The sequence below is a fragment of the Dipodomys merriami genome, unplaced genomic scaffold (assembly GCF_024711535.1).
Source record: "Dipodomys merriami isolate MVZ:Mamm:240054 unplaced genomic scaffold, mDipMer1.0.p SCAF_13, whole genome shotgun sequence".
NCBI classification, from domain to species: domain Eukaryota; kingdom Metazoa; phylum Chordata; class Mammalia; order Rodentia; family Heteromyidae; genus Dipodomys; species Dipodomys merriami.
The window spans coordinates 30,197,410-30,218,510 of record NW_027202604.1 but is presented as its reverse complement, the minus strand read 5'-3'; the positions used below and the strand labels follow the sequence as shown (position 1 = coordinate 30,218,510).

Sequence of the window (21,101 nt, the reverse complement as noted above, 5' to 3'; positions counted from 1 at the left end):
TGTAATTGCACTATAGTTTTACATTGAGCCGTGTAGTCATTGATTTGCACCTCTTTTAGCTGTCAGCTCCATAAATGCAAGTATCCCTTCCCCTCAGCTAGTAACTGAAGTATATTAGTTGCTTAAGAAATACTTTGGAGACTTTATTCTTAGAAAAAATGGAGATTTACACTGAGGCCAGCAATGTAAACCAAGGGCTTGCTCTCTGCAAAACCTCAAAGCACCCTGCTGACCTTTGAGAGAAGGATTTTAAGGTACATTAGAATGAGTGGTAATGAAAATCCAGCTCTAACCCATCACCTTTCCAATTCTAGCCTGTTCTATTTAAGGAAATACTGGGAGTGGAAAGTTTAGGAAAAGGATCAAAGACCAGCAAAATAATTCCACAGAAGACAAACTGGGTTTGGGAGGGGCTTTTCACTTTGTTTTGTTTGGGGTTTGGGTTTTTTGTCTATTGTAGGACTTGAACTCAGGGCCTGGTTGCTTTCCCTGAAGTTTATTGCTCAAAGCTAGTACTGTACTACTTTGACCCACAGTGCCACTTCCAGTTTTCTAGTGGTTAATTGGAGATAAGAGTCTCACAGACTTTCCTGCCCAGGCTGACTTCAAACTGTGATATTGAGACCTCAGCCTCCTAAGTAGCTAGGATTACAGGTATAAGTCACCAGCGCCTGGCCTCAGAGAACAAACTGAATGCTACTTTTTATTAAAATAATTATTGATATTACTAAAAATTTTCTAAAAGGTTTTTACAGAGCCACATTTTTATTTAAATTCCTTTATACTCTAAAAAATAACAGTCATGTTTCTAAATACGTTCAAATATTATTCAGTGTTACTAAGCAATATATTGCAAAAGAATCTGTGGAGTTCACTACATTTTGATGAATTGAGCTTAGTTTTTCTGGATATTCTTCTATACTTTGTAGTCACAGATAACCAATAGCTGTATTCTCCAAGTAACAGCTTGATGGGAAAAAGAATTGAATTCATGCAGGTGGATATATCTTTGGGGATTTACATATATTTGGAATGTCCAGAAGTAATCTCATCTTGATAAGAAATTTTAGAACATGTTGATATCATATTTAATTCCATTGTTACAGTTACATATAACTATATAACTATAGTTCACTATAGTTATAGCTAAGAATTATAGTCTTATCTAAGCCTTGTCTTATGTAAATGCAGGAGAATGATTGAAGGGAAGACATTGTTCAAGATGCATTGTACTCATAACCTGAAATAAATATTTAATACTAAAAGAATTTTTTAAAATATTTTTATTTTAATGGTAAAATTTTTCAAATATTTGTAAAAGTATGTAATAGTAAAGAAAACAAAGAAATTATAAAATTGTCATATGACTGCTTTGACCTGTGATTCTTTTCAAATTGAGCATAAAGAAAGAGAATATCTACCTCATAAATGCCTTTTGATGGCTCTTCTATACTACCCAAAGCACACAAATTATAACTGCATGGTCCGTTTCAAGGTGTACATCATGTGGCTTTATTTAACATTTGTTAAGCTTTTGTCAGTGTAACTTGTTTTACTTTCTGGAGCACAGAAACCATCTATTAAACAGCTCTGCGTTCTTAAATGAATCTAATATCACAAGCACCAGGTCTGCTTTTGTTAAGTGACTCTATTCCTACCTGATCTTCCAGTACAAGACAGTAGATAAAACTGGAAAGATAAAGCATTAGAAAAAACATAATACAAATATATTTGATTGAAATAACTGGAGAGAGAATCCCTATTCATTTTTCCTTTAATTTTCCATATTTTGGTATTTATCTACACAATTCCATGGTAGTACATTGTTCTCTTTTCCTACCCTCTAGGGCAAAAAGGATAAGTAAAAATTATATTTCCTCTGAAGATGAGTCAGACTACCTGTCTTTATAGTTTTTTATGATCTAGTTATTTCTCTTTTTCTAGCTGTCAGTTAAAAAAATCAGTAGAAGCTACAATCTCAACACCAAACTGTTCCTTACCCTTCAAAAGAGAAAGACAGCTAATGTTCTATTAAAAAGTCTTGTTAAGCCAGACACTGGTGGCTCACACCTGTAATCCCAGCTACTCCAGGCTGAGATCTGAGGATTGTGGTTGAAAGTCAGCATGGGTAAGAAAGTCTCTGGGAGTCATCTCTTCAATTAACTACCAAAAAGCCAAAAATGGAGCTGTGGTTCCTTGAGCACAAAGTTCAGGGACATTGCTTAGACACTGAGTTCATGTCCAGAAATGGACACACACACACCACACACACACACACACACACACACACACACACACACACACACACACACACACACACACACACGTGTGTGTGTGCACAATGGTCTTGTTAAAAGTCTGTTAAAATTCTTTTACTCAACTGCTTTCAAAATAAGCAAATAAAGAAACAAAGGTAAGGAAGAGTAGCCTCAACCCAGTGCTTTGATGGCATTTAGCAGTAACAATTCCTGCCTGGAAATAAGAGATCTCTGTAGCACAGGTAATGACCCTCCTGTGAGGGTATGCAACCCATAAAACTTGAAGACTTTGTAAAGGTCAGCAAGCTCTGCAGCTTCTGTCCTGGGGATACATTTCTAAGTAGCCCTGAGGAGAAAGGGAGGGAAGAAGGGAGAAAAAGAAAAAAAAAGTTCAACTTGATGAAAGTAAAATGTGCAAACTTAACAGTTTCTGGATTATCATTTAATTATAGCCATCAATCACCTCACATCTGCTTTCTCCCAGTTCTCAAGAAATTCCATCTAAAGCCATCTGATCCAGCTAACAGAGTGTGGAGCCCATTAAGAAACCAGAGAATAGGGAGTAATATTAAAGATACCCTGAAGAAGATTTTAGAAAATTACTTTTAAAACAGGAGGGTAGAATCTATCATCTAATCCATCCATTTTATTATAAAACCCAAGAATAAAAGTATCTTTTTAATTATGCCTTTGAAGCACTACTTTTTTTTCCTCTTCTGGGTCAGATATGAACTGATGATCATTTTCAAAAGGCTTTGCTTTCCAGATTATTTTATTTCAATCCATTTTTATTAATACATGAAATTGACCTGTACTTAGTCATTTTATGAACATGATTTTATATTTCTCTTTAAACGAGGACCATTTAACTTTGAACTTTTAGAAATACATTTGCTCTGTTAATTGATGCTAAGGGATGCCCAACAAATATCTTTAAGGGTGACTGTTATTTTCAAGGTTTAAGATGTTTTCATTTATTTTGCATTTAAGGTGTTTAGATTGCCTGTCCCTACATTTGATAGCTTTTGAAGGAATTAAAAGCTGTTTGTCTTTTTAAGCTCTGATGTGTTCAGAAGTGTTTCAACTATGGTAATCCCCTGGTTGTGCTGTGTTTATCTCCCTCTAGAGCCCTAAATGCTCTCCTCTCCTTAGGCAGATAATTGCAATGGAGTTGGAACCAGAGGAAAGTGTTAAGCTGGTGCTGAGCAGTAGAAAATAAAAGAAGTGTTACCGTGGTGGAAGTCAATAGACTCTGAGACTGTAATCTCTGTTCTCGTTTATTTTTGAAGCCATAAGTACTCAGGAGGAAAGCTAGTCATTTATTTGTCGGTAGAAATATTTGTCTGTAGTCATATATGACTTTTAACTTTTTATTTTCATGCTTTTGATTACAGCCATCTTCTATCTAGTACAATATGGGTTCTCTCTCTCCCTATGGCTTTTATGGCAATGGTGTTTTGGGCTATAACATTTGATGTGCATTTTTTAGTAAATAATGATGATTCCTTACCTGTTTTCCCCCCACAGAGTTCATCTGGTGATTTAATGATCAGAAATATCCAGTTGAAGCATAGTGGGAAGTATGTCTGTATGGTGCAAAGTGGGGTGGACAGTGTTTCTTCTGCTGCTCAGCTCATAGTAAGAGGTAAGCACACATGTTTCCTGAAGTTGTTTAACTTCCCAACTTAGTTGAGCCTTCCCCACTGCTGGAGAAACTATGATGAGATACTATGTAAGTTTCCAAGCTATACCCCATAGCTTGTCCCTGCTCCCCACCACGTTCTAGAAAATGAGATAGTAGTTAGTTCAAAGAAATACAGATCTCAGCTCTGTTCTACCACTTCTGCCAAGATGGTAGGTCATTAATTTAGCACATGCATTTAATATGAGGGGTAATATAATTTAAATGTGTGTACATCCCAAAAAACACATTAGAATCATTCAGAATGTTCAGAAAATGCTAGATCTATTCAACATTTGGAAGACACCATCTGAAGGCCTAATCTGAGGCTACTGGGTTTAGAGGAGCACCTAGAGACAAGTTAATGGTCCAGGAAATTTATTTAACAGTATCCTAGCAGAGAACTTCCCAAACACGCAAAAAGATAGGCCTATTGAGATACAAGAAGCTTTTAGAACCCCAAATAGACCAGACCAGAACAGGACATCCCATCACATTATAATCTGCACAGGATAAATTCAGACCAAGGAAAGGATCCTTAAAGCTGTCAAGGAGAAAAGATCAGTCACCTATAAAGGGAAACCAATTAGAATCACCTCAGATTTCTCAGCAGACACAATTAAAGCAAGAAGAGCCTGGAATGATATATGCCACAGCCTAAAGACAAACAACTATCAACCAAGAATACTGTACCCAGCTAAACTCTCTTTCATAACAGAAGGTCAAATAAAAACCTTCCATAGCAAAGAAAAACTGAAATAATATATCTCTACCAAATCAGCCCTACAAAAGATACTTAAAGATGTCCTACACATAGAAAACCAACAAAACCATAATAAAGGCCAAGAAACAGAACCCAAACTGAGACTCCAAGAACTATAGGAAGAACCCAGTTGTTGCAGTCCCCAAGAAGGTGGATCACATGGCAGGAACTCCCAAATACCTCTCAGTCCTAACTCTCAACATTAATGGACTTAACTCTCCAATTATGCAACATAGACTGTCTAGTTAGAGTAAAAAGCAAGATCCTTCTATCTGCTGCCTTCAAGAGTCACACCTTGCCCACAAAAACAAACATATTTTGAAAGTGAAAGGCTGGAATAAAATCTACCAAGCAAACAGCCCCCCAAAACAGGCAGCAGTTGTAATCCTAATATCAGGTAAAATAGACTTCAAATTAAAATTAATGAGGAGATAAAGAAGGTTGCTACATTCTAATTAAGGGATCTCTCCTTCAGGGGTTATTACAATTCTGAATATCTATTCACCAAACAATGGAGCACCCAAATTTATCCAAGAAATACTACTTTCCCTCAAATCCCACATTGATCCTAAGACATTAATTGTTGGGGACTTTAACACACCACTATCCCACTAGATAGATCAACTCAGCGAAAACTCAACAGAGAAACCAAGCTGAGATACTGGCCAGGGTATTGATTTGCTATTAAGCTAGAGAGGAAAAATGACTAAAGTACCTCATAGAATAAAACTCTTCAGGGTGACAAACTAAGAACTATAGAGCTGTATCAATAGGTTTAAGGGGAGGGCATCCCACCCAAAGTGACAAACTTCAGAAAAGTACAGGAACCCTGCTGAGCAGTCACCTAAGATGTGAGATGTTATATGCAAACATTTAGCCTTGTAATTTTGGAATTACTGGATTGTATTTCCACATTTAAGATCTAGTGAGGGGAGTATAAAATAAATGGTAGTTTTTATGGCCAGAAAAGCAACCTTTCCCTCCTCAGTGCTTTTGAACCAGGGATTCATTGGATATAGTGAAGGGATCATGTGACACGTGTCTTCGGTGGAAGAAGATGACATAAATGAATTATGTATAGGAATTACCCACCATTGGCATTCTTGTCTTCCCTAGGTTCACCTGGACCCCCAGAAAATGTGAAGGTAGATGAAATCACAGACACAACAGCCCAGCTCTCTTGGGAAGAAGGTACAGATAACCACAGCCCCGTTATGTCCTATTCAGTTCAGGCAAGGACACCCTTCTCCGTGGGCTGGCAGACTGTCACAACAGGTAAAGGGGCAGAAGGCAGTGCTGTGGGCACATGTGCATGGATTTCAATTAGTACCAGGCCACAATCATGTAGTCTTACCTTCTCCACTGTTCCCTTGCAGTACCTGAGGTCATTGATGGCAGCACACGCACAGCTACAGTAGTGGAGTTAAACCCCTGGGTGGAATATGAATTCCGTGTTGTAGCCAGTAATAAAATTGGAGGTGGAGAACCCAGTTTGCCCTCAGAAAAAGTAAGAACTGAAGAGGCAGGTTAGTGTTTTTGTTTTCTGAGTAATGGGTTAATAGATCTGATCTCCCTGAGTGTGCTTTTCCATTTCCCTGGGCCCTGGTCTCTAGACCTGTAAGGCATTTATCTGCATAATCCATTGTCACAATTATCTGACCTTTCTAGTAGCAGAATTTACCATATGGCATTTGTCACAGAAAATATATGTAACTGATTCTGAAGTAGTTTAACATTTCCAAGAGTTCAGTCCATCATAAATGATCATTAGTGCATGTTGAGTGAATATGTTTTTGTCACTTAAGGTTATAATTACTATCTGACATAGTTACCCAGTTAGCAGGAGATGCACTATTTTCATTTATAACAAGCATTGACAAATTGGTAAGATAATGACATTCAGGAGTTCTGCCAGGAGATCTCATCCTGCCACCCAGCTTTCCAAATGAGCAGAAGCAATTGATGAATAGTGTATTTTGACCCCTTAAGAAAGAATTATTGTTAAGAATTTTCAGATGTCACAACTAGTAATAGAAACCATCAAACTATCTTCCACAATTCTAAGACTATCCTAACATTAAAATTCAAAATTTGCAGGTATACATAGCATCACATTATAGAGGAGAATGAAAGGATATAAGGACTCCTTTTTCAAATCTATAAAATTAATATTAACAGAACTGTTTGCTGTAGAGCTAGCACAGGACTTCAGGAACTAGATCACATTAGTCCACATGAATGGAATGTGTACCCATAATTTCCATGATTCTGGTTTACTGAGGCAGTGCATATAAATGTTTAAGCTGGGTGCTGTCAGAGCGTGTGCCTGCCTTGATATCCTCTCATTTGTTAATGCAACCTGTATTTAGGGAGCATCTACTCTATGCCCAGCTGCTGCAGCTGTGAATATGAGAGACCTTCCCACAACTTACAGTGTAGGGCCATAGGATTCGCTAAACCTAAAGCATGAAGGTGAGAAATTGGTGGCTTTGTGAGGTTTATAAAGAGCAAGATTGGCAAGCTCCATTCTGCAGCATTGTTGCCTAGAGCCAATGGCATTCTGAGGCACGGATTTTTCTGTGGAAAAGTCTCCAGTTCCATGTTTATGCTGGACTGCCCTCCTCCATCCCTACTGAATCATTTTCCTTGTTTTATTAACCTTCACTCTGGTTGCAAAGTAACTGTCATCCTAACTGTGTGAGAGGCTCTGTGTATGACTTCATCTTAAGAAAATTGTGTGATGACCTCCCCCAAATCATTGACAGTTTCATGCAAATAGAAATTAGCTTGGTCATCTTACCACTGGTCTATATCTAAATATTGGTGTGTGTAGACCTATGGGTATATCAACGTAATGTGCACATGTATAATTATCCATATATGTATGTGAACATGAAACTTTCAGATTTTCAAAAATAAGTAATATTGAGTCTTCTTTTTGATACTATATGCAAATAAAGTTTCATGTCTATCTCTCTGACCCCACACAGTTCCAGAAGTGCCTCCTTCTGAAGTCAGCGGAGGAGGTGGCAGCCGGTCAGAACTAGTGATAACCTGGGATGTAAGTGTCTGGACAGCATCCTCCTCCTAGGGTATTACTCCTGTTCCAGTGCTCAAAGCCTTCTGGGTGGTAATAGTGCTGTTACTGGTGATGGTACTAGAGGTACTAGTGGTGGTAATGGTGTATTACTAATCATACTGGTTATGCTGGTGGCAACCCTGGTACTAGTGGTGGCAGTGAGTGCTGGTGGTGGGCTCTGCTGGTACTGGTGGAACTGATATCTCATGTTACTGTTGGCACTGGTAGTATTGATCATTCAAATGATGCTGGTAGTGGTGGCCTCACAGTGTCACTGGTAACACTGTTGGCACTGATCCTGGTAATGGTGTTTTGGGTGGTACAGGCTCTGGTGCTGTTGCTGACAGTGGTGGTACTGTCAGTACTGGCACTGGCACTAACGATGGTGCTGGTGGCCTAGGCATTAGTGGTAGTACTGGTGGGTGGTGTGGAATGGGCTGGTGGTGCACGCGATATTGGTACCAGTTTTCGTGGTGTCATTGCTGCTGGTGTTGTGGTACAGCTGTTGGTCATATGGCTGGCAAAATAGGTGCTGCTAGTTCTAGTGATTCCAAAAGTGCTGCTGATGGTGATGTTGGTTGGGCCAGTGCCTGTAGCACTGGTACTTGTAGTTAGAATCTTGGTTTTGGTAGTGGCTGCAGTATGCCCATGATGCTGGTGGTGTTGCTGCTGCTTTGGCTGCAGTGGGCATTGTTCATATTTTTGAATACTCACTCTTCCAACCATTTGTATTTTCCTCATTCTTTTCCTAAGACACAGGGATAATAAGGTGCTTAGATTCTCCTGGCTGGCTCACATAGCATCAGAGTCAACTAGTGGCTGTTTTCTGTGACTTCAGAGTTTGTCTGAAGGTGTTTATTCCATGGGTGAAAGTGCCACATCCCAGAAGATTTGAATCTCTGTTTCTGTCCTGGTCTTTGGCCTTTGCTTTTTGCTATAGTTTAGGAAAATATAATCATTATGCTTAAAGTCTTAGGGTTTTATTGTGGAGGGCGAGCTTTTCTGGGATTTGAACTCAATTTCATATTTTCTAGGCAGGCACTTTACTACTTAAGTCATGCCTTCAGCCTAATGTGTTTAAAGTTAAAAGATAGGTATATTAAAAATCAATCTGTATCATTTGAAGATGTTGATAAATAAAGTCATGATCTCATGATGGAAGTTTTCCCAGGACCACATACAACTTTGTATCTTACTCTCCTTGTTTCCTTTACATCTTTGAATTTTGACATCTTATCAGGTTCTAATTTCTCTCCAGAAAGTCATTAGAGACTTGACCACTTTTATTTGACTTAAGATATTAAATATGTTCTCTTGAAAGTATATCTATTTAGAAATCCTAACTTGGGCCATAAGATGCGTTAGATGTATGACTAATCAGAGAAAATTGATCTGGATGACGGGTGCATGACTGATACCTTCCTGTTTAAGAGAAGCTGACTTCAGTGTCCCACTGGTAGTTTCTACCTCATCTTTCTCCTCCTCCTCCTCAGCCTCCTCTTCCTTCTTTTCCTCCTCTTCTTCTTTTTCATTTTCCTTCTCTATACTTTTTTTGAAGTGTTTCACACATGCTAGGCAAATAAGTACTCAATCCCTAAAGCTATAACCCCAGCCCATTTTTCTTTCTCCTTTTTTACAAAACAACTACTTATACTTAGCACAATGTAGATTATTACCAGATGACTCTATTCATTTTTGCCTTGCCATTAGGTGTAAGAGTGATTTATCCTGTCTTTCTTTCATAGCCAGTCCCTGAAGAACTCCAGAATGGTGAAGGTTTTGGCTATGTCGTTGCTTTCCGCCCCCTTGGGGTTACCAATTGGATCCAGACAGTGGTGACATCCCCTGATACCCCAAGATATGTCTTTAGGAATGAAAGCATCATACCGTTTTCGCCATATGAAGTGAAAGTGGGTGTTTATAATAACGAAGGTGAAGGACCTTTTAGCCCCGTAATGACAGTGTTTTCTGCGGAAGAAGGTACGGAAGCACAATTTGATGAGTGTGAGTCCCCACTTCCCCAGTTGTGCTTGAAACAATGCCTTGGAGGTTCTTTGTGACTTCAGATAGGTTTTTCAAAAGAACAATCATCAGAGCTGAAAGAGTCTCACTGTAGGTCATGAGGAACACTTGTAAGTGGCTGGATTCCAGCAGTAGGGAGCACTGTCTCCCATCATCTTTCCACCATGCTCCTTGGAACTGCCCTAGGCTGGGGCTTTATAGTAGTTCTGGTAAGCTCAGTAAAGGACATTAGGATGAGAGTGGGCCCAAGAATGTGACATTCAGAGATGTGGAGGATGAAGCGTTGAAGAATGTGTTACTACAGGTTGATGTATACATACACTTTACTCTGTAAGCCATTCCAGTACTCTGCTTTCTTTTACACCTGCTTCTGATATTGGCATCCATGTTCTCTCTTAAGACCTCTTTATAAAATAATAACAAACTTGGGGGTAATCATACAAAACTGCCATGTTATGGACTTACAATCACTAGATAAATAATTGGCTCTCTCCTATAGTTCTACAAAATAGAAATGACAGGAGCTAATGTATTAAATGTTTACCTTTGGACAGTCATTAAAGGAATTTGAATTTTCAAATGCATATCATGGGTATTATTGTAGATCATTATTCCCCATGTGCAAATAAGAAAATGAAAACAAAAAAATAATGGAAAGATGACTTTTGTTTCTTAATAAGTGGTAGAAACTGTCTTTTAACCAACATGGCATCCCATGTCCCTTGTTCAGGCATGGAAATAAATTGGAAAAAAGTTAACACTTTTGTCATTCCTCAAATATAATGAGTAGGGTAGTTTTTTTAGCACCTTACCCCTAATTTATTACTTTCTGAGATGGAGAAGAATAGTTACTGTACAAATATTTGTAAACAGAAAAGCTATATATGCTTAGCAAAGACTCATTTCCAGAAACTATTAGGAATTAAAAGACCAGGTAAGGAACCTGGGTTTGTGAGTTAATGGCAGATAATTAGGATTTTAGGGCATTTTCTACCAATACATACAGGACCCCGAGGCTGGCAGCAAGAAGGAAGGGACAGCTACATTCTTTTAACCCATTCTCTTTGTCCCTCACTTTCCCCTCCTGTTACCATGCTTGCTTCCGCTAATGAGTGAGTCAAAAGTCTTTCTTTTCAAACCTCAGAAGTAAATTCAGCTTGCCTAAGAAAAAAAGGGCCAACCTACTGAAAATATGTTAAGGTACCTCAGTGAAGAAAAGAAAGAGTTAAAAAGCAAACCTCATGAGAAACCCTAATCAGAGAAGCTCTGGGTATCCAGACAATGATCAGCTTCTCTGTAATGCCCGTACTGGATTGATTGGCCACAAATACTTTTCATCTCTCAAACCAAGATTCAGAGTCTCAGAAGAGAAAATTTGCTAGCCTCATTTTTAAATTCAGAGATGATATCAGAATCAGTGAGCCATGGCTTTTGGACACAAGCTTAGTTAACCCAGAAATAGACAATAAGAAAGGAAAGATTCCTGCTCAGAACTGTGCCCTTGGAGGGAAGGGTCACCTTGAGCCCTATGAAATCCCAAGAGTATTTATCACTGAGGGGATGTGTTTAATGTGTAACAACATGGGAATGTGTTCCTTTTCCATCTCCTTCAAAAGAGGCTGCCATCCATGGAATTTAAATTTGTCCCTTATATGCTTGGGTGCTATGAGTAAATGAACTTTACATTGGTCATAAAGAAAATAATAAGCTACTTTTGTGAGCCTAGGTATGTCCAAGTATTTAGCTTGGGTGGAGGCATGGGTAGTAAAGTTAGGAAAGAGAAAACAAAGGGAAAGAAGGGAAGGAAGGGAAGATGTCAAGAAAACAAGTACAATGGAGGGAGAGCAGGTTGCCATGGCTACTAAAGAAAGAAGACTTTATGACTGTGATGCCTTGTCTTCCCGGTCTACCTTTCAAGCCATTATTGCATGTGTTTGATTATTTTTATGGAGAAACTATGAATTTTTCTTACATGTTAAAAATACATTTTTTAAATGGACTTTAAAAAGTATATTGTTTTTTGCTTAATAACCAAAAATTATCACTGTATGTTGATTTGTTTCTAATCAGAGCCTACAGTAGCCCCATCTCAGGTATTTGCCCAGAGCCTGTCTTCCTCAGAAATTGAAGTGTCTTGGAATGCCATTCCCTGGAAGTTGAGCAATGGACATTTACTTGGCTATGAGGTAATTTCTTTTGGAATTTACGTGTGTGTGTGTGTGTGTGTGTGTGTGTGTGTGTGTGTGTGTTACCAATTGTGTAAAGTCTTTTTATGCCTGATATGCACAATTTCAGTGGGAAGAGATGCATATTTTGGCTTGTGGTTTTAACGGTATCTGTCCATGATCAATTGGCTCCATGACTTGCCTGCGGCAGGACAGAAGCATCATGAAGGAAGGTCATGATGGAGGAAAGCTGCTCACCTTCTGTCAGCCAAAAATCATAAAGGAGTGCTGGGAAAGGGCCAGGACAAGTATCAATTTATTTATGTCTCTCTGGTAAATATTCTGAAGCAGACACTCCATTCTAAGCTATTTAAGGGAGCTTGTAAAAAGACTCTTCGAAAAGTTGCCTGCAACTTACTTCCCTTCCCAGGTGTATTTGTCTCAGCAAAGAGAGAGGTAAAAGGGAGAAAATGTTACTGAGAAAGGAGCAGAAGAAAAAAATAATGTAGATGACCTGGAAGAAATGAAGTACTGGGGTTTACAACAGTTCCTGGAGCCCCTGTCTGCTACAAGCCATGCTCAGGCTGATGACAAGACCATAGAAATAATGAACTGTTTTTCCTAAACCAAACACTGTCCATACATTCACTAGGAATTGCCTGAAACTGCTAGAAATGAAGACGTCAAACCAAATATAAGTCAAGATTATGAAGAGATAGTCTTAGAAGTGCCTGAGATTTCTTTGTCCCTTTAACTGAGTGGGATGTAGGCTTCAATGTGCTATTTAATTAATTGAAAGTCCTTTGTACAACTATTTCAAAGATAATTGAAAAATACACATACAGTGTAAACACCTTTACCCTTTTTGAGCCATATGGCAGGATCTAATTTGTGACCTGCTTCAACCTTGTGAAATAGTTAAGAAAAATAAATGAACAAAGTAATTAGTTTACTTGTGGGCTGGCAAATCTCATACAAGAGTTCACAGTGGCTGTTAGGTGCTAGAAAACATGGGGCATGTAGCATTTCTGAGTATATAAACTTAAGCAAATAAGGAGTCATTCAACTAATAATAGTCTGTTTGAAAGTAGAATTGTGCCACTGTTAGTCATGTCAGTAAACAGTGTTTGACTGAAAAAGAGAAAACTTCAGAACCCTGTAGGAGCCATTGCAGGGTCTAGTTTAGTTCCCCTCAGTTTAGATCTAGAGGACCCAACATTCATATCCCCTAGGATAAGACTCACAAGAGACAGGAACCCTTGTCTCCTTTTTTCAATGATATTCCCCAGGTGCCCAGAGCAGAATATGGTATATGTGGAATGCATCCATGAACCTAAGTGTGGATCAAATCCATGAGGTTCTCGCTTTGCTGTCTCAGAGCTGTATGTCCTTGAGCAATCTACTAAAGCTCTCCAAGGCTCAGTTAAAACAAGGGTAATAGTAACTCACAGCCTCACTTGAGAATTAAATGAGATAGAGCAGCCTTTGTTAAAGTAGCCCAAAGAGACTTGCAGCTTCCACTTTGTCTGTTTTGAATATTGGGCTTTGGGGTGAGATTTCATTGGAAGGAAAAAAAATTAAGACAAAAGAGTACAAACAACACAATCCCAGTGTGTGAAGTGCCTCTCTTTGTTGGGGTGTGGAGAATAAAATAAAAGGGATTTTTCTTAATGTTATTCTACAGATTGAAATGCAGTGAATCTTTCCTATAGATGTAGAAAGTAGTGAACAGGATGTCCAAATGTATCATGAGTACTGTATTGAAGAGAAACAGTGATTAAAAATGTCTTCTCCCAATGCTCAATATGTATGACAGAGAAAACAACCTAAGAGAAAGATCGACTAATTGGGAAAAGCTTAAAAAGTAATTTGTGTAATTCCACCAAGATAAAAAAATAATGTCTTTTCTTAGTTTCAGCAAATGATTTAAAAATTAACCTAGAAAAATAAATGGCTTAGCAGAGTATTTAATTATCAGTCATGTGGCTAACTTTCCGGGTTGCAGTTCCCCCAAATCGGCTTTAAAATCGTTAATAGCTCCTGCCTTTCCCTCATCTCGGTGAAGGTTGATCAGGTACATGTGGCATGCTGAGCACATATCATCATTAGCATCTAGACTAATTTTCTTTCTGATTTGACCAAGCAGTAGTTGAGAAGCTCATTTCCCTGGGCTCCAATTTATTTCATCTGCTAAGCTGTTCTCCTCAGCCTCAGATCTATTCTGGTGCCCTTTTGGGTAGAAATAAGAGAAGCAGACATGATAAAGAGGAACAAAAAGCCTTTAAGCCCATGGACAATGGGGCCTGAGGAAAGCGACACAGTCCTTGAATACTATATACACTGCCAATTTCTTTAAAGTCATTTTGTGTCTTAAAAAAATCAGCTGTAATTTCATGGATTTCTATTGTATGATCTTATTGAAGAAGAAGAGAGAAGTCCAAGGGCTACCAACAAAAAGAAATGATAAGGGAATGGAATGCTGATTGCTCATTAGGTCATTTGATCAGTAGGTGATATATACAGGCATTGAAATATCACCATACATATGTTCAGTTAATCTATGTTAATAACAAAAATGTAAAGGAAGAAAGAATAAACCTTGGAGAAAAGACTATGGGAAGTGATTGAAAAAAGCCAGCTCTTATAAAAAAACAAAAATACAGAGTAGCATAATTGAGAAGAACCTAATGAGTTTTTCTGTAAGTTTGGCAGAGGAACATAACCAAGGAACAGAACATAGAGTCTTCACTGGAACTTCACGGGTGCCTCCTGTTCCAAACAGCTGTACAGAATGTGTTTCCTTCCTAATATTTTCATTAGAATGAATACAAGATGTCAAATATTTGAATACATTTTTATTATATGAAAATTCCACACATGCCTTTTGTCTTACTCCCAGCTATGCAGCAAAGAATTCACTCTAGCAGGAGTTAAATAGACATAAGGAAAATTGGATGTACCCATTGAGATATATCTGCATATGCAAAACTGCATCCACAGGACTGAAATGCAGAGCTTTGCAGTAGGTAGAAGGGCTGTTTGTACTGGAGAGAGACATTTCAATGAGACTTCACATGGGTGGGCCAAGAAGACTACACTGTACAGCCTTGGCAGTAGAGATTACCCTGTGGTGTAGGGATAACCCTGGAAGTGTTGTTTTTACTTAGCTAATCCTATTAACGCACATTTCAGCATTGAGAGATGTAGAGGAATAAGTATCCCAGTTCTACTATACTCCATCTTCCCATGACTGCCTCCTATTGCCTAACCCCAACAAGGGGTCAAAAGTGAATGAATCAGATTCATTCAGGCAGTTCTCAGAGCTGAGAGCAGTAACCAAGGATAGAGGACAGTTCTGGGCTTATCTTTCTAAAATACCTTCCCTGATTGTTTTTTGCATGTCATTTTTTATTTTATTATGTCCAGTCTAAAAGCTAATAGATACTCACCTCTCTGAAAACATGTATGTATGCCTATAACCTTTTTTGTCTATTAAGAGAGTATTTTGGATTTGATATTCATCCTTTAACAGCTAAAGAAAGTTAACAGTATTCAATATAGTGTTTTTATAAACTGCATATTACATTTAAATTAAGTGAAATCTCTGTTTCAGCAATATTAAGGGCTCTTCATACCAGGACCATTCATTTTTAAAATAAGAAAATTACTTTCAGAAAAAGTGATAACATTCTTAATCTTGGCGTTCTCCAAGTTTGTTTTTGCTCACTTACCCAGATAAAATATATTGACTTGTGAAATAATTTCATGATTCAGAAAAAAATTGCATTATCTCATCAGGAAATTGAAGAACCAGTGTTTGATAGATGCATAGAATGATAAGAATTACACACCTAGCTCAGTGACCCGCTGGGATGAAGAGGGTGGTAGTTTTTGACTGAGTTTATTCAAGTCATTGCATGATCCAATAATATCAAATGTTTAGAGCTTCCCCCTCATCTGTTGGATATTTCATGGGTAGTAAACTTTATTTTACAAATAAGGCACAGAAAGCAATTAAGAGCAATAACTAATAGAACAATTTGGACAGTGTGCTGAGAAAATTCACGTGAATATGGTCTCCTCCCAAAATGCATCTTACTATTCTGTACTTATTCTGCTTAACCATGATCAATTACCAGAGTCACCTAAGAGTCACTGACTAATGCTGCAGAAAGTGAAACCTCTTCAAAAGGGGGGCAGATGCTGCTGTATGTATAGGATTGGTTGTTGAGCTCTGGCTGCAGAGTTAGGCATCTTCCTCCACCCCTTAACATCCTGTCTCCCCCTGTTTCTTGTGCCGAGAAATTCAGACACTTCCCTGCCCAGTCACATTCACCCTAGAAAACTCAGGCACAGTGGCTTATTGGCTCTCTCACATATCCACTATTCATGATACAATACTGGAGTTTTAACCCAGGGCCTTTTTATTTACTAGACTTGTGCTCTACCACCATGCTTCCAGCCCTGGTTTTTATTGCTTAAGAAGAAATGGAATCTTACAGGCTTTTCTGCTGTGGCTCAAACACAGTCCTCCAGTTCTCAGCTGACTGAGTAGCTAGGATTATATTTGTGAGTCACTGGTACAAGACTCTACAATTCTGTTTTAAGCTCCCCACCCCCACTCCTGCTTTGGAGTGGTTTTAACATTTTAATTTTTCCAGCGCTAACTCAGAGTAGGTTTATTACACACTAGTGTCTGTGTTTCTTTAGTTCTGCTTCTAGTTGAAGCTTTTTATTTTCAGTGTCATTTAACTTTGCTCTCATAACGTCTGATATTTCCTTTCTCTGTTGTGTGTTCTGGCCTAATTAATTTGACTTTCCATCATTAGTCTTCAGTTTAATTCTTAGCAGTGATTTTTATTGTTTTAAATAATTATTTCAAGTCTAAGACTGGTTGTTATTTCTCAGATCTGCCTGGTCTTATCTCCTATTCTTGTGTATTGGATTCAGTCCCATTTCAAAATAAACTTTTGAAATTTCAAATATAATAACTTCTAACTCTATTTTATAGCAATGAATTGTAGCTAGTCTCCCACTGGTCAAGTCCTCTGTCTTTCTTGTTATTGGAGCTCTTTGTGTGCTTTGTATTATTTCTATCCGTGTCATTTGTGGATGTCACCTTCACATTCTGGCAACTTTATATTAACTCTTCTGCACAATTACATTTCTAAGTTTATTCCTTCAGCCATAGATGCTTTTTTTCCTCTGTGCCTGTATGATTATGTGCCTATAAAACACAAATTAGCATAAAGATACTCTACTCTCTCAGTTGAAGTACTTTTACTATTTAAGAAAAAAAGAGTACTTATTTTTCTTCTTTTTTTTTTTCTTCTTTTTTTTTTTGGGTCCGGTTGTGGGGCCTGAACTCTGGGCCTGGGCGCTGTCCCTCAGCTCTTCAGCTCAAGGCTAGCGCTCTACCACTTGAGCCACAGCGCCACTTCCAGCTTTTTTCTTTTTGCTTATGTGGTGCTGAGGAATCGAACCCAGGGCCTCATGCATGCAAGGCAAGCGCTCTACCACTGAGCCACCTTCCCAGCCCTATTTTTCTTCTTTTTACCCTATAATCTACTTTATATAAACATTGTTAAGCAAAATCTTATAGAATAGAGTGGACCAGGTAAAGGAAATTGACACTATTACAATGCATTTTTTTATGTTTTAGTTGTCTGTATATTCAACTTTTAAGTAAAGCTGTTTATGAAGATTTTTATGATAGGTTTTCTTCTAATATGTTCAGCATATTTTATCTAAATCTACATATTTCTGATGCTTATCAGCAACTAAAATCTAAGAATTAATCTTTTTCTGATAGAAGGAGTTTGGTTAATATTCTTTAAAATATGCTATCAAGAGTTTTCAAGTACTTTCTATAAATGGATTTCTAAAGAGAGTCCACATGCTGATTATGAATTATTTTTGTTTCTTCTTTAAATCAGTCCCCTAAAGAACACTTTTCTTTGGCAACTTTTATTGAAGTAATTTCGTGTATGAGAAAAAGAATGGATTGAAAACTAACAAGAGACCAAATCAGGATGATCTGGATTGAATTGACCTAGCCCTTCCTTCACTCTGCTATCTTCTTTATTGATAAATGAAGATTACCATAGCTCAGATTCATATATATTTTTCTCCAACCTAGGCTATATTCTAGGATGCAAGTCTTCAGGCTGTCTATAATGCTTTATTATTTATTGATTATGTGTCATTCTTAGTAAATAACTAAACAGTGATCTGTAGGCAAGCAAAATAGCCTATCATTTTAGAGTCATCTAAACATAACCACACATTAACTTGGTGAGTATAGGATGTATACAGGCTATTAGCATCTTTTAACAGAGCCTTCATCTTGGGCGTTATAAAGAAAGCCATGATTTCCTCCAGTCTACATTCTCCTTTTGAGATTCTTATAAAAACCAATAATTCCTTTCCCAGAAATGGCTACTTCTATGATACAAAGCAGAGTTCCATATGAACTTCAGGGGGTTATAATTCTACATATATATATTATATATATATATATATGTATATATATATGAAAAATACTGATCCAATACAATATTTACTTAGCTGATTTGGAACCATTATTTTAAAACTCAAGATTTACATTGCACTGTTAGTTTTCAAAAGACAATTTTATAGTTGCCTATTTTAAAAAGCAGCAGTAATGTCTTATGGGTTTTGCTCCAAGAACTCAAGGTAGTTATCTTATGCAGACCATAAGAACATCATTCTGATTGACTGATCCACACCATGTCATTAAACATTGAACCAGCTCTATATCTGGAGCATTTCTTTTTTTGGTATGTTTTTTATTGTAAAAATTCTGTAGAGAAGGGTTACAGTTACATGAGCAAGGTAATAAGCACACTTACTGTTGAACATTGTTGCCTCCTCCTTTGTTTTCCCCCTACCATAAGTGAAGTAAGCCAGGCCCAAAGGAACATAGGTCCTATGGTTTCCCTTATTTGCAATAACTAGTACATGTGTAGGATAAGCAGAAAAGGCCAAAAGCTATGTACATCTGACCATATAAGGATAATGTTAAGCGAAATGAACCCCAAGATAGGGACACAAATATCTTTTTCTTGCTTGCTATTGTTTCTAACGTATTTATATATGCCATGTGATTTTTTTGTTGCTTTGTATGTTCCTCCCCCGTGGTATAACCACTGTTTTCACTGTATTTGATGTTGGTGCCCTGCATCTTGTATATACACTTCTCTAATTCAGGGAGGGGAAGGGAAAAAACAAAATGCTTAAATAAGTAGGTGGGAGGGAAGGGATGGATCATTTCAAGTGAAGATTAGTTTTGCTTTCTTAAAAAAAAACAGAAGTTTTAAGTATCAACTCTGCTTTCTCCATGCAGAGCCAAGTATGTACTGTATCACCATCATCATCATCATTGTCATCATTATCATCATTTTGGTGATACTAAGATTTGAACTCAGGTCTTTGTGTTTGCTAGGCACATACTCTATCACTTGAGCCATCCCCAAACCATATCACCAACTCTTTCTTGCTCTAGTTGTTTTTGAGATACAGTCTCACTTTTTGCCTGGACCACAGTCCTCCTAATTATTCTTCTTGCCATAGGTAGGATTGCAGGTACACTCCACCATGCCCACCTATTTTCTGTTGAGATAGTGTCTTTTGGATTTTTCTTTGTCTTGGCTACCCTTCAGCCAATCATCTTCCTGATCTCTGTCTAGGAGTATAGACATGAGTTACCAGTGAGCCCTTGATTGGTTAAGATGTCTTCTCCATCCAGCTCACCCAGATCCTTCAAGTGTCATAGTCTTCAGAATCTGGGCACTGAGGTTCAGTTCCCACTTCTATCGTCTTCAAACTGACTTGCAGTATAAACTATCGAGATTATTCTGTTCTCATATTTGGCTACCAAAAGTAAACAGAGTGTAAGCCAACCTAAGAAAAATGGATACTGCAAGAAAGACAGGAGGAAGCATGGTTCTTTATGAAATGACAAGCTATGCCTGTGTTTTCAATGGCTACCCAGTCTGTTTCCTTGTCATTACCTGTACTGTGCCAGCTCTATTGTCCGAATGTTAGTAACTGATTTTATTCCCATGCAAGGAATATATTTCACATGAGCCTTTCATTGGCTTGTGTTTCGTTGTTGATTTTTTTTGGTTTAATGGGAAATCCATACTTATCCAAAGCATAACAGAATTTATAGTAAGTATATATTTTTATTTTTCTAGTTTGTTGTTCTTTTTCCCCTGTATAGTCTCTCACATTTGTATCTTAAACCATTTGTGCATAGTCCTTTATAATAAATCTAAGATTTTTGTGCAGTAAGGAATAATGAAATATATGTGAAATACTGTGCTATGCATTTCTATTAAAATCAACTTCCAGTTGTCTACTACAACATTGTATACACAAATTGATGTCTTAGCATTTGGCTATCACTGATGGACAAATCAATGGCAAGTAACTTACTGATGATTTTTAAAAGTTTGTTTTCTTCCGAGAAGGGAGGGACAGAGCTCATGCAGGGCTGCTAGCATTCTGACCACGAGCTTGGGTTTGGCTGGTCAAGGATTGAGAAAGGGGAACATGTTTCTCAGTTAAATATATACATTTCCCCTTCCTTTTTCCAAGCACATGCACTGGTTGTACTCAACACTCTGAATAGGTCTGCTTCATTTGATTTCATTATCTATTTTGATTCCGGTCCCATTTCTGTATATTCATTGCTAAGGCACAGAATCTAATCTCTAGAAATATTTCTCCAACAGAGAAGAAAACAAAGTACAGTACCCATTTTAATGAAACCACTGATTTGGGGCAAAGGTAGTATTTTGTTTGTCCCTTGAATATTTTATGTCTGCTGTCTACTAGGTGCAGTACTGGAATCATGGAGGAGAAGAATCATCCAGCAAGATAAAAGTGACAGGAAACGAGACATCAGCCAGGCTCAGGGGCCTGAAGAGCAATCTGGTGTACTACACAGCTGTCCGGGCTTACAACAGTGCAGGGCCCGGCCCCTTCAGTGACACAGTTAATGCAACCACCAAAAAAACTCGTATGTACATTTCCCGTTGTTTTGAATGTCGAAGAAAAAAAGCCTATATTAAAAGTGAGCGCCTCCTTTATCATTTTAAATGGACAA

At 37.9% G+C, this 21,101-nt stretch overlaps 1 protein-coding gene across 3 annotated transcripts in view; it reads left to right on the top strand.

Annotated features, from left to right (window-relative positions):
• Positions 1-21,101, top strand: part of Cntn3 (contactin 3) — a 298,626-nt gene that overhangs the window by 260,871 nt on the left and 16,654 nt on the right. For all 3 annotated transcript variants that reach the window (XM_070018977.1, XM_070018976.1, XM_070018975.1), the window contains 7 exons: positions 3,786-3,903; positions 5,819-5,977; positions 6,079-6,228; positions 7,693-7,763; positions 9,527-9,761; positions 11,874-11,989; positions 20,831-21,014. In XM_070018977.1, the coding sequence (XP_069875078.1) occupies positions 3,786-3,903; positions 5,819-5,977; positions 6,079-6,228; positions 7,693-7,763; positions 9,527-9,761; positions 11,874-11,989; positions 20,831-21,014 (1,033 nt within the window). The remainder of the gene's footprint in view (positions 1-3,785; positions 3,904-5,818; positions 5,978-6,078; positions 6,229-7,692; positions 7,764-9,526; positions 9,762-11,873; positions 11,990-20,830; positions 21,015-21,101) is intronic.